General features: G+C 41.3%; 1 protein-coding gene across 1 annotated transcript in view; it reads right to left on the reverse strand.

Moving 5' to 3' along the window:
* LOC109927333 (SLIT-ROBO Rho GTPase-activating protein 1-like) overlaps positions 1–13,465 on the reverse strand; it is a 224,465-nt gene that overhangs the window by 43,310 nt on the left and 167,690 nt on the right. The window contains exons 5-6 of the mRNA XM_048607949.1: positions 6,122–6,298; positions 2,826–2,954 (exon numbers count right to left, since the gene is read on the reverse strand). Coding sequence (XP_048463906.1) covers positions 2,826–2,954; positions 6,122–6,298 — 306 coding nt within the window. The remainder of the gene's footprint in view (positions 1–2,825; positions 2,955–6,121; positions 6,299–13,465) is intronic.

Raw genomic sequence — 13,465 nt, forward strand, 5'->3', positions numbered from 1 at the left:
TTTCGGGCCTAGACCCTTTTTCTGAAGAAGGGTCTAGGCCCGAAACGTCAGCCTTCCTGCTCCTCTGATGCTGCTGTGTTCATCCAGCTCTACATCAGTGGTGGTGAGTTCAGCCAATGTGGACTCGAAGTGCTCCCATACTCGATGAAGCCCATGCAGACCCCCAGCTTTATACGGACTGTTATGCTGAACTTCTCCCTTTATTTCTTCATTTTTCTAATTTTGACCCAAGATTTTGTTCCTAGATATCTTTGTACCTAAGGTGGTGCGAGAAACGGTGACTTTGTACACTTTTAACTGTATTCTTGTATCCCTATCCTTGAGTATACCTGACAATAAACCTAATTCTAAAGGATTAAAATTCCAATACCTGCCATTTTGAACCCAGGTCTCAAACATGAGCTGAATTCAGGATTAATAGTCTGGCAATAATACCACCAGACCATTGTCTCCCCACTCCTTTCCAACAGGGAAATCAATTTCACTATTCATTATTTATACATTTACTGTATTTCTGAACATCACAATTGCCACGTTTATACCACAATCCTCCCATTGATAGAGAATTTGTCGTTATGTTTTCATCCTCCTTGACTGTGCACTAGGAACCGTGGCTCCAAAGACAATTACCACATTAAAATTACTGCTCAGAATAGCTGCTGAGTGAAAAAAGTAAAAAAGTGTGCACATCAGCAACTCAGAACCAATTTAAAAGACAGATCTGGATCAGTGCTATTTGTAGACAGTGCCACGTGTTTGAAAGGGCTTCACATTATTCTGTCACTTGAAGCTGATTAACGGCAGGTAATTCATCAAGATTTTGCACAAGGCTGCAAGTTCTCTTATATTTTGAAATACACATACATTTAACTTTGAGATTGAGGGGAGCTGAACTTCACTATGTCTGACCTCCTACACCAATTTAAACTGCGAACTAGTCCCTCTTCCCCGGAGACTAGAGTCTCAAATTCTAGGTCGATGCTCACAGTGTTGTACTGAGGGAGTGCTGCAGTGTCATTGCTTGAGATGAGATATCAAAACGTGGCCCTTGCGAGGGTGCAAAATAGCTCGTGGAACCGTTTTGAAGAGAAACAAGAGTTTCTTTCTTTATCTTTCTTATTTCTTTATTTTTCTATTTCTATAACAAAGATTTTGTACCCAGGTACTATGTACCTAAGATGGCACTGTGTGTGATGACATTGTACACTTTTCACCATACTCTTGTACCCTGTCCTTGAGTACATGTGACAATAAACTAAATCTAACAAATCAAAGCAGCTGAATTCTCTCCCTACATTTCTCTGCCTCTCCTTCAGTTTCCTCCTTTACAATGTTGCTTACAATCTACCTGCTTACCAATGCTAAAGGTTGGTGCAAACTAAATTTGCTTAATTAATCAAAAAAATCAATGAATTAATGGAATTGCATCGTATGGCTGAGAGTCTTTTATTTCACCAATGTGCCTTGGATTTTCTATTACATTAAAGGTGCTATATCAAAGTAAAACGTTGTTTTATTGAAATCTTTTTCCTCGGACAAAGCTAAGACACAATACAAATAGCCATGGATCGAGAAGAAGGTGTTAAGTCTGACTGAGATATGATAATGAGACAGCGCATATCATGTAATATTAATCATTTCCTGTGACCTTGCCTTCTCTTACAATCCTGTGGGATGATGAAGCCACATTAAGATGTTTCTTGAATAAAATTAACATTTTCCACATCACAGCAAATATTCTTTAGTATAACCTTCTTTCACAGTGTGACAAGATCAAGAATATTACAATATGCAATCATGAGCAATGGCGCCAAATACTTTAATGCGTCTGATGTACAGCAATATTGACCTTTATGGGGTTTCAATCACTGTATATTGTTTTGCTTGTGTTCGTGCAACACATTCAACAGACAAACTGAATGGGAAGCAAAAATGCTTTGAAGTTCAAAATAAACTCTCGCAACAGATGTAACAAAAGCAAGACAAAAGCCAATCAAGAGACATTCAGCACATCTCTACAGCACTGTGGGTGGGATTACCAGCTCACCTATTGACTTACACCGTGAATGTGCACACTGAAGGTGACAGTCATGTGGGCAAGATGCCAGAGAATGTGTGAATACGGGGGAGTGGAAGGAGCAGAGAAGAAAGAAAATAGGGAATCGGAAGCTTTCACAGTTTTCACTGCTGTACGTGTTTGCAGGAGTGTAGCTCGTCAGGCTCAACTATGCTGACTCTCACAGTTGAATAGCCTAACAACACTCACTTGTCCAGGCTCACTTATAAGGATTGGCCAGTTGCTCAAGGTACATTGTTAACACACACTTGGTTGGTCACACAGGCCCCCTCAGTGACCCTCAATTCCCATTGCCTTCCCCTCCTCTTCAGATCACCTTCTTCCACCCTCCATCCCCGATCATTTCCCCACCCCTCCTTCCAGGAACAGAGACACTGAAGAGGAAAGTACAAGACTGAGAGAGGCAGAAAATGACCATAGGTTCTGTCCTCAGCCAAATCACATTGTACTAGACCTGTTGTGGTTTGATTATTTTAGACATTTGTTTTGACTGGGAGATCTTGTGCTTTCACCAACCCAAGGTATCTGTGCTCCAAAGGAGGAGTAACCTGCTCATTATTAAGTTACAAGGTCATTTTTATTAAGTCTAAAGAACAAAACTGCTTATAAGAAGACTTGCAGATTCTGGTGACTCAAGACTCAGCCAAGATTTACCTACAATGGTAAGACATTTGCATTAGAAAAGACTCAAAATATTTTGTAGGTCACATGTAAGTAACTGCAGTTTCGTTAAATTCTATGTACTTACATCAATTACATCAGAAAGGTCATGGATGTAATATTTGAAAACAGAGTTATTGCTCGCCTCCAATGTCAGTAGGTACTCGTTTCGGGCCTTGATGGACTTAAGCTTATTCTCAGAGTATTTGGCTTGACGCTATCCCAAACACAAGAGAAAAACAGATTAACAGATGGACTCAAATTTAACACACAGCTCTTACATCCCAGGCACACGTATGTCAAAGGTATACATACACAACAAAATTGGATACAGAAATGTTCAGGTCCACTACTCGATACAGCAATTGGATGCTAAAGGGCCTAGCTTCTCAGATATGCCGACTCCTGGTTGATACCTTTGCCTGGAACCAGAATCAGTGAGGGAAGTACCTCTGTGTATACGCCCGAGAGTTCAGGCTTCAGTTGGTGATGAGCACATGGCATAATGGATCAGCAAGGTTAGATCCAGATGAGACCTTCCCAGTGTGCGATGCCACTCTACATCACAGCTAACGTTCTACATCACATTTTTCCAGCTACCATCTGATTTTCTTAGTGTCCCAGAAACATGGCCCTCTTGGTATTGAGTACAATCAGCCACCAAGCATCTGCACGCCTCTGGGATAAAGATTGAGAAAGATGCACAAATTGTATGAGCCACTGGGAGATTTCTCTCTCCATTTGTTTTTCTGAACATGAGGTTGCATGTGAATGCATGAGAATTCTTGAGAAGCACGACTTCAGCTCCCAGAGCCCCATGTGGGAGTCTTCATCCGAACGGAGGAGATTTTAAATCCCCTGTTTATATTGGTCAGCCAGGGCTTCCTGATTGACCCAGGTTAGCGACTCCCAATCAAGGATCTCGTAGTCAATAAGATCCGCCTGGTTCCAATCAGTATATTCTCCATTTGTGACATTTGAGACCAAGAGCAAGGAAGCGATGTTACACTTGTATAAGACACTTGTTAGACTTCAGCTGGAGTTTTGTGTGTAATTCTGGGCATCACCTTGAAGGAATAAAGTGCAGAAGCGGTTTACAAGAATGGCTTCAGGGCTGAGGGCAGATTGCAGAAGTTGGGACTTTGGAGAGAACAAAGTTAAGATCAAATCTGATAGAAGTTTTCAAAATCATAAGCAGACTGGACAGAGTAGATAGGGAGAAAAGCAGAAGTAGCTGGAAAAGCTCAGCAGGTTTGGCAGCATCTGTGCAGAGAAATCAGAGCTAACATTTCGGATTCGGCGACCCTTCCCCAGAATGCATAGGAAAAAATTGTTTCACTTGGAAAAGGAACAAGAACAAGAGGGTATAAATTGAAAGTGATCTGCAAAAGAAGCAAGGATGAAGTGAAGAAAAGCTTTTTTACTCAGCAAATAGTTAGGGTTTGGAATACATTGCAGAGAAATGTAATGGAGGCATGTACAATTTGAGGCATTGAATGCATATTTGAATAGAAATGGTGTGGAAGTCAATGAGAACAAAGGACAGTTAATTCAGAGGCCCAGGTCCAAATCTCACCATAGCAGATGCTGGGATTTGAAATCAATAAAAATCTGTAATTAAGAGTCTAATGATCATCACGAAACAATTGTCAATTGTTGGGAAAACAATCTGGTTGACTAATGTCCTTCAGAAAAGGAAACCTGCCATCCTTGCCTGGTCTGGCCTACACGTGACTCCAGACCCACAGCAATGTGGTTGACTCTGAACTGCCCCCTGGGCAATTAGGGACGGGTAATAAATGCTGGCCTAGCCAGCGACCTCATCCCGTGAATGAATTTATTAAAAAAACGAAGAATAGAACCGCACATGCCTCATCTGTTGAGCTGTGATGTGAATGGGACACTTCCTAAAGACAGGGAAATGGCTGGTCCTCAGGCCTTCACCAATACTGTTGTCCAACACACCCTATTCAGTCCAAAAACACTTCTCCAGTTAATTAGGATGTACCTGGTTTGAATTTCCCCTTGGGCTTACCCACATTGGTTCAGTATTCCTCTGAGTACAAAAGGAGTCTGCATTTGACTTTCCCCTTGTTCCCACATCATCCCCGTTGCTGGCACAAAACATTGAACCTGGTATTCTCTGACCAGCTTGGCACAGCCTGTTATCATGTAAACACGGCGTTCTTTCTAAAACTTTCAATTCAGCTTTCGATTGCAAGGCACCCAGAAGCAATTTCTCACCAACTGTCCAGTCCACAAACTCTCTTGTATCCTTCTTGTCCACCATGTTGAACCCACCACTCATTCCCAGCTCCCACCTCGATCAAGCACTGAACTGCGTCTTCACCTCGTTCCCATCTCCCATCATGATCTATCTAAGCTCATCTTGTCTAGAAGACCCGCCTTATGCTCCCTTTACTACAAAACTGGCCCTCGTACTAAATGATGTCACAAATGGCTTCCTCATTTTAGCTACTCTCCCACTCCATTTGGAAACTTCCTTTATCAGCTCCTTCCTCACGAAACTGTCCCTAACTACTTTTGCCCTTGCAAACCCCATCTTCGACAACCTCCTTGCACCCTTGTCCTTGATACACTCCGCTTGTTTCTCTTCCTCCTGCACCCAATCAACGGGTTAAAATCCTTCTTGTGTTTGAACCCTTTGATAGCCTTATTCCCCCAGCTCCTTGTAATTTCTTCCCACTTCAATTCCTCAGAAATCACTGCTCCTCTACTCTGGAATCTCCTTCCTTTTGCCACAAAAGTAATGACCCTGGCGTCAGCTGCCTGGGTTCCACAAGCGAAGGAGACCTGCCAGTTCACAAGTAAATAAAGGGTGACTTGGTGATGGGATACCAGCCTCTGGGCAGTTACTTCAGAGAACAGACACCCTTAACAAAAAGCTAACTTACCAATTACATCATATGGACTTGTGGGCAAAAAAAGGGATTTCAACAGAGAATGACGCAACATCCAGATCCTTCTCATAGATATTACTGCAGAGACCATCAATGTAACTCATTGCTAACATACAACAAACTATATCTTGTTAGAGTCCCTTCTAGTTATTCCACTTAAAGTGGCTTCCCTCTACCACACTAGACCTAACAGGTCTTGTAAATCACTAATGGGGACAGTGGTAACAAATGTGCCCCACAGATCGGAGCATACCCAGTTTCACTGTCTGGTAGTGCGGACTATGCAGTGAAGTGAGATTTCAGTCATTAGCTTTGCCGAGTCTCAGATTTACTCAGTCAGAGAACAAGTCCCATATTAACGTGAACAAGTCCCATATTAACACACAGGCCTTGTGCACAGTTGCTCCAACTCCCCACCCCCCACCCCGGCCCCTACCATATCAAAGGCTGATGCTTGTCCTACCTTCTCTTTCATTTTCTCAATCTTTTTCACCGACCTCCGCCTCTGGTGCTTTTCTTCCATCTGGATGCTGAAGACAGGGTCTCTCCCAATCTGCTTCTCCTCCTGTTTCTCAGCCTCCTTCAGTTTACTCTCTGCGCTAATGCTTTCGGTGTGGTACATGTGGTACGTCTTCATGACCTGTGACAGTGACAAACGGAAAAACCAGCGTGAAGCATGACTTACATTTATATAGCACCTTTCACCACCTCAGGCCATCCAAAAAGCACTCCAGGGCCAACGAAATGCTTCACTGTTGTACCACGAGCGTGAATCTGTTGCGGTGACGATGGATATGGCGATATAACTCTGACATCAACAGTTGCATCCTGCCAAGGTGTGGTGCAGAGAGGAATTAAAGATAAAAACAAAACACTGTAGATGCTGAAATCTGAGACAAACACTGGAGAAACTCAGAAGGAGAGAGAAACAGAGTTAATGTTTGAGTCCAGTATGACTCTTCTTCAGAATTCTGCCAAGTTTCTCCAGCACTTGTTGCAGGTTTGGTAGCGAGCAATGATCAGTATTCTGTACATCGGTACATAAATGAAAGAGGTTAGTTGAACTCCTGAGAGTCAGTCAGGAACTCACTGTCTTTTGACGGCAAAGACAACATTGCAACAGACTCAGAGTAGCGACAGTCAAGCTAAGTGGAGGAGTCTCAAGGCTCTCAAAAGTGGAGCACAAACACCTCGGAACGTGGCTCAGTGGTTAGCATTGCTGCCTCCCAGTGCTAGAGACCTGGGTTCAATTCCAGCCTTGGGCGACTGTCTGAGTAGAGTTTGCACGTTTTGCTGGGTGGGTTTCGTCCAGGTGCTCCGGTTTTCTCTCTCAGTCCAAAGATGTGCCAGCTAGGTGGATTGGTCATGGGAAATGCAGGGTTACTGGGATAGGTTGGGGGGGGTAGGACTGGGTGGGATGTCTTCAGAGGGTCAGTGTTGGACCCAAAGGACCTGCTTCCATGCTGTAGGGATTCTATGGTCAGCAGAATGGCACAAGCTTTAAACCATGGGGTAGCACAGTCCATGAGATGGTGTCAGGGAGTTCAAAGCAGACACTGTTGTAACCACAGGAGTCATTTTACACACCCACACCACAGGTTTCAGCAAACCAGTCGCCAACTTTCTGAATATTACCCCAAACAAAATACTCAAGACATTCATAAAATTATAACTGGACTACATTAACTAGCACAGTTGCCAGAAGAAAGGATACAAGATTTTCAGTGAGGAATGATCTGCGTAACTAGCTTTTCTGTGGTACCAGGCAAATGTCAACTAAGTGTGTGAAAATAATAACCTTTTTAATTAAAGTTTCTTTATTGAACATTTCAGCCATGACTGAAAGAATGGTTAAAATTTAGAGTCATACAGCACGGAAACAGACCCTTCAGTCCAACCAGTCCATGCCGACCATAATCCCAAACTAAACTAGTCCCATTTGCCTGCATTTGGCCCATATCCCTCCAAACATTTCTTATTCATGCACTTATCTAAAATGTCTTTTAAACATTGTAACTGTACCTGCATCCACCACTTCCTCTGGATGTTCATTCCACCTACGTACCATTCCCTGTGTAAAAAAATTGCCCCTCATGTCTTTCTTAAAATCTTTCTCCTCTCACCTTAAAAATATGCTCTCTAGTCTGGAAATACCCCACCCTAGGGAAAAAAAAACCTGTCATTCACCTTATTTATGCCCCTTATGGTTTTATAAACCTGTATAATGTCACCCTTCAATCTTGTACACACCAGTGAAAGAAGTCCCAACCTATCCAGCCTCTCTTTATAATTCAAACCCTCCATTCCTGGCAACATCCTGGTAAGTTTCTTCTGAACCTTCTCTAGGTTAATAACATCCTTCCTATAACAGGGCAACCAGAACTGGACACAGTACTTCAGAAAAGGCCTCACCAATGTCAATGTGATTTGATTTGATTTATTATTGTCAAGTGCACCGATATAGTTTGCTTTGTGCATTATCCAGGCAAATCATACCTTATACAAGTACAAGTACATCAGTGTAATAGAACAGAATGCAGAATATTAGGGTTACAGCTACAGAGAAGGTGCAGAGAAAGATCAACTCAAAAATATGAGAGGTCCATTCAAAAGCTTGCTAACAGTGGGGAAGAAGCTGTTCTTGAATCTTTTGGTAGATTCAGTAGTAGCATAAGAAAATTACATCAAAACTTTAGAAATTACAAGGCAATGGAGAAGATGTAGGACCACAGCTATGATAGGCCAAATTGAGCTCTCTGATGGACAAAAAGAACCCAGAGTCCTATTTGGAAGAAACGCGGGTGAGTTCTGTCCAGTCTAAATATTTACTTTTTGAACAACATAACTAAAGCAGACAGCTTGATCATTGTCTGACATTTTTTTTGCAAGATCTTGCTAGGCACAAAGTGCCCCAATGTGAAACAGTGACCACACTTCAGAAATAACTAAATAAAACATGGAGTTCTTGTGGTGCAGTGGTAGAGTCCCTACCTCTGAGCCAGGAGACCCAGGTTCAAGTCCCACCAGCTCCGGAGGTGGGAACCGATTGATTCACAATATTAATATGTGATGTTATCACTAAGCATGAACTGCACATAGACCCACTGCAGGTTAGAGTGAGATACATCTAAAGGCCCTCTTGTGGCACAGTGGCAGCGTCCCTATCTCTGGACTGGGAGGCCTGGGTTCAAGTCCCACCTGCTCCAGAGGTGTGTAATAACATCTCTGAATAGGTTGATTAGAAAAATAGGTCAATCAATGAAACAAGCACTGCAGATGCTGGAAATCTGAAATTCCTAGAGGACAGAAATTGCTGGAGAAACTCCTCAGCAGGTCTGGCAGTATCCGTGCAGAAAGAAAACAAAGTTAATATTTCAGGTCCAGTAACCCTATGTCTTCAGAATATGACTCTCCAGCAATCTGTCTCTGCTTCAGAAATATTTAATTAATTCAAACAGGATTTAAACGTGAAAATTTCCAACACTTTCTTCATCAGGATTTACACTGTAGTCAATGTAATGCACAAGGAAACGTAATACAAATATCAAACATTTAGTACCTTTTATAGAAAATGTTAGCACTGTTTAACTGTCCACGTTTTTCCGTATCTATGGGCTCCAAAAGAATCTTAGACAGTGATGATTAATAGGGCTTTGTAAAAATATTTATACTTATTAATGTGTCATAGGAAAAGCATCACTTACTGAGATAAATAAACCACTGATGAGCTTGTTGGGTTCTCATTCAATTAGAGAACAAGTGAAAATAAGACAAGCAATTCCACCATAAAATTGTGCTCAGGCATTAAGCCTATAATTTATTATCATTTACATCTAGCCAAACAGCCTAGCAGTGATCTTAGTTTTCATTTTAGAAGTGTAAGGGAGACACTCCTGCACAGAGCACAATGAGCTACACTTCCCTGGAAAACTACAGTTCAGTTTTAGAGGCAGGTCACATTTTTATGCTCTGATTCATCCGTCAATTCGGGTGGTTTGTGGACTGGACATATACAAGCGCTGAATCAGCCATTTAGAAAATCTGGAATCAGTGTTACGTAGCATTTGCAGCATAAAAGCAGGCCATTCGGCCCAAAAGGTCTATAGTGGCTTATGTTCCACACTCTAACTTTCCTCAACTAAAGCCATCTGCTTGTTCTTGTGTTTATCTAGGTTCCCTTTCATGTTGTCCCAGCTAATTATCTGGACTATTCCTTGCAGTAGGCAAGTTTCACATTGTAACCACTCTGAGGGTAAAGAACATTCTACCGAATGTCTTACTGGATTTATTATCCTGAATTTATGCCAGCCAGATTCTGGTCCCTGACAAGTGTAAACTTATTCCCTACCTCAGCACTACAGAATGCCTTCATTATCTTTTAAACAGTTCAATCACATCTATTGAGCAAATGTAGGTTAGTTAAGGACAGACAGTACAGGTTTTCAAAGGGCAACTCATGTTTAATTTAGTTGCTGGAATATTTTGAAAAGACAACATAGAGTCATATAGTCAAACAGTAAGGATACAGACCCTTTGGTTGAATACTGACCATAATCCCAAACTAAACTAGTCCCACCTGCCTGAGCTTGGATCATATCCCTCTAAACCCTTCCTATTCATGTATCCATCCAGATGCCTTTTACATGTCATAATTGTATCAGCCTCCACCACCTCCCCTGGCAGCTCATTCATTGTGAACCTTTGATTTAACAGCTCCAAAACATGATTTCAACAAGCACAGGAATTTTGTTTCCAAACCAACGGGGAACAAGGCCATTTCTTCCCTGGCTGGTACTGGAACAACACTTGGAAGAAAACTGGAAGAGCGTACGTATTGTTAGGCCAGTTCCTTGTTTGAAAAAAAGGATGATGAATTGTTGAAAGATATCTGTGGGCCAACACCAAACAAGCTGAACAGTATGCCACCTGTTCACAAGAATGGTGCAATACTTCCTGTAGTTAGCATTTTTATCCAAAGCATGTATCAGCCGAGCTTAACTAAGTGTTGCAGACTAACACCAATATTCCCATGTTTGCCCTAAACATATGTGAAGCTTATCTTAATGTGAATTTCACTACTTAAAATCCAATTTAAAATAACTGCTTTATAGTCTAATTGATTTTACATGTAATGTTAATCTTCTAATACAGGCTACAATAAATGGTTATGGTCAAACTTAAAAAGATTTCAACATCTTGTATAATAACTTCTGTTTTATTGTTGGAACCAAATCTGCAGCTTGTGTTTCAGTGAAAGACCACTGCATTAAAACCAAGAGAAAACCAAAATATGATCTTCAAGCCAGATTTCAGTCTGGCATCTAGTTATTCGGTAATAACATTAGATGGGATCACAACATGTGGATAATACAGATTCTAGAAAGGATTGTGAATATGAGGAGGATACTGTAGAATTTCAAAATGGTATTGTCATGTTGGTGGAATGGGCAGACAAGTGGAAGATACAATTTAATGCACAAAAGTGTGAAGTGATTTTGATAGAAAGAATGTGCAGAGACAATACAAAATAAAAGGCGCAACTTGAAAGGGAGTGCAGGAACCAAGAGACCTAGCTGTGTATGTGCGTAAGTCATTGAAGATGCAGGATAAGTAGCGATAGGTGGTATAACCCCAGCCTTTATTAACAGGGACAGAGAGAACAAAAAAGTTAGGCGGTTGTAATATTTCAGTATAAAACATGATTCAACCTCAACTGGAATACTCCATCCAATTTTGGACACCACAGGTTAAAATGATGTGCAGGCATTAGACAGAGAATACAAATGAAGAATCACAAGAATGATGCCAGGGATGAAGATGGATAGATTGGAGATGTTGGAATTGATCTCCTTGGAGAAAGTTGAAAGGATGTTTGAGAGATATTGAAGATAGGCAGACAGACAATCCCAAAAATTGAGAACCAGAGGTGAGGTGATTTAAGGTACATCAAAAAAAAAATGGTAACATGAGGAAAACAAAAATGAAATACCGCAAGTGGTTAAGATCTGGACTGAACTGCCTGAGCGATTGGTGGAGGCAGGGTCAATCAACACATTGAAGGAGGAATTGGATTGCTTTGTGAAAAGGAAGAGTTATGTGGAGAAGACAGCGGAGTGACCCTAGGTGAACTCATCCTTCAGACTGCCAGCAAAGACAATGGGCCGAATGGTCTCTGTTCTGTGCTACAACAATTATATGACTGTCAGTCAATACCCAGTCTCTCCTCCTTCTAGTAACGTGATCCCCAGTCGGTTCAATCTTTCCCGATTGATAGATCTGGTATCAGCCTTGTAAATCTTTATTGCGTCTTCTCTGCTGCCTGCGTAGGCTCTTTGTAACGTGAAGAGGATACTTTAATACATTGTAGGTAACTGGCTGACTCACTGAACATAAAGTCAACCATTTCACTAAGTTAAATGCAGGCTATAAATTAAACCAAACTAACTAAAACTTGGACAAGGGTTAATTTTCCAAATTTTGGCGTCAGAAAAATAAAGGTATGATTTAGTTAGGAAGTGAGCACTTTTCTGACACGTGGTACTAGACTCTCCAAATTGTTTAGTTTGGTTTTGACTTCCTTCACCCCATGACTGGAAGCCATATGATCAACTCCCTTGGTCTAATCTTTAGAAATCCATTCCTAAAACCTCTTCTCTCCAATTCTCTTTCACCCTTTTAAGGCATTCCATTGAAACAGCTGCTTTGACTAAGCTTCTGGTCCCTGTTCCCATGGGTCCTTTTTTTTTTAATTCATTCATGGGATGAGGGCATCACTGGCCAGGCAGCATTTATTGCCCTAATTGCCCAGAGAGCAGTTCAGATCCAATCACATTGCCGTGGGCCTGGAGTCACATATAGGCCAGGTCAGGTGAGGATGGCAGATTTCCTTCCCTGAAGGACATTAGTGAACCGGATGGGTTTTTCCCCAACAACCGACAATGGATTCACAGTCATCATTAGACTCTTAATTCCAGATATTTATTCCACCATCTGCTGTGGCGGGATTGACTCAGTGTTAAGTTTTGTCTGATGATATGAAGTGTCTTGGAACACTTCACTGTGTTATGAGGTGCTACATAAATGCAAGCTGTTGTTCTTGTAAACAAGGGTGCTAAATTCATCTGCTTGCGATTGCAAGGCAGGTGTTAACTCAATGCAAATAAATTAACACTCACATTCAAATAAAGTGTGCAACAATTCGACGCAACTGTATTAAACATTCATGCAGGAAAAGAAAGCTTGATTAATTTTTATTTTCCTGAAACAAGAATCACAATTGCAGTTGAAAGGAATGATAGGGGCATCACAGAGAAATCTCAGCACCCATAGACACGTTGCATGAAAATTTTCTAAGTCTTTCTCATGCACAAGTAACTTAAGGGAATTTTATGTCTCACAAGGATTTGTGAGCGTGCATACTATCAAACTATGGAGCCTTTTATATAGAATATGCCTGAGTGTTAAAAGGCTATTTTTAAAATGGTGTCCTGAAGTAGGACACTGGAGAACCAAGATGCTATTTATAGAATTCTGCAGCTTCAAGAATAATTATTGAAATTTGAATATTTCTGGAGAGAAATGCTGAAGAAGCTTTTTGTCTTGTACTCATCAGGACAAATGCAAGAATGCGAAATTTCCAAAAATCACAATTTATTCCACAGAAGAAAAAGGGGGTGCTGATTGGTTGGCAAGCTGACTGTATTAGGTCAGCATATTACCAAAGAGAAAACAACGGGGAGCTACTGGCTCCCCAAGCTGAAGTAATGACTTTCTATAGAATTAGTTGTGGAGTCATAAAGTCATAGAG

This window comes from Rhincodon typus, chromosome 18 (assembly GCF_021869965.1).
Source record: "Rhincodon typus isolate 14 chromosome 18, sRhiTyp1.1, whole genome shotgun sequence".
Taxonomy (NCBI): Eukaryota; Metazoa; Chordata; class Chondrichthyes; order Orectolobiformes; family Rhincodontidae; genus Rhincodon; species Rhincodon typus.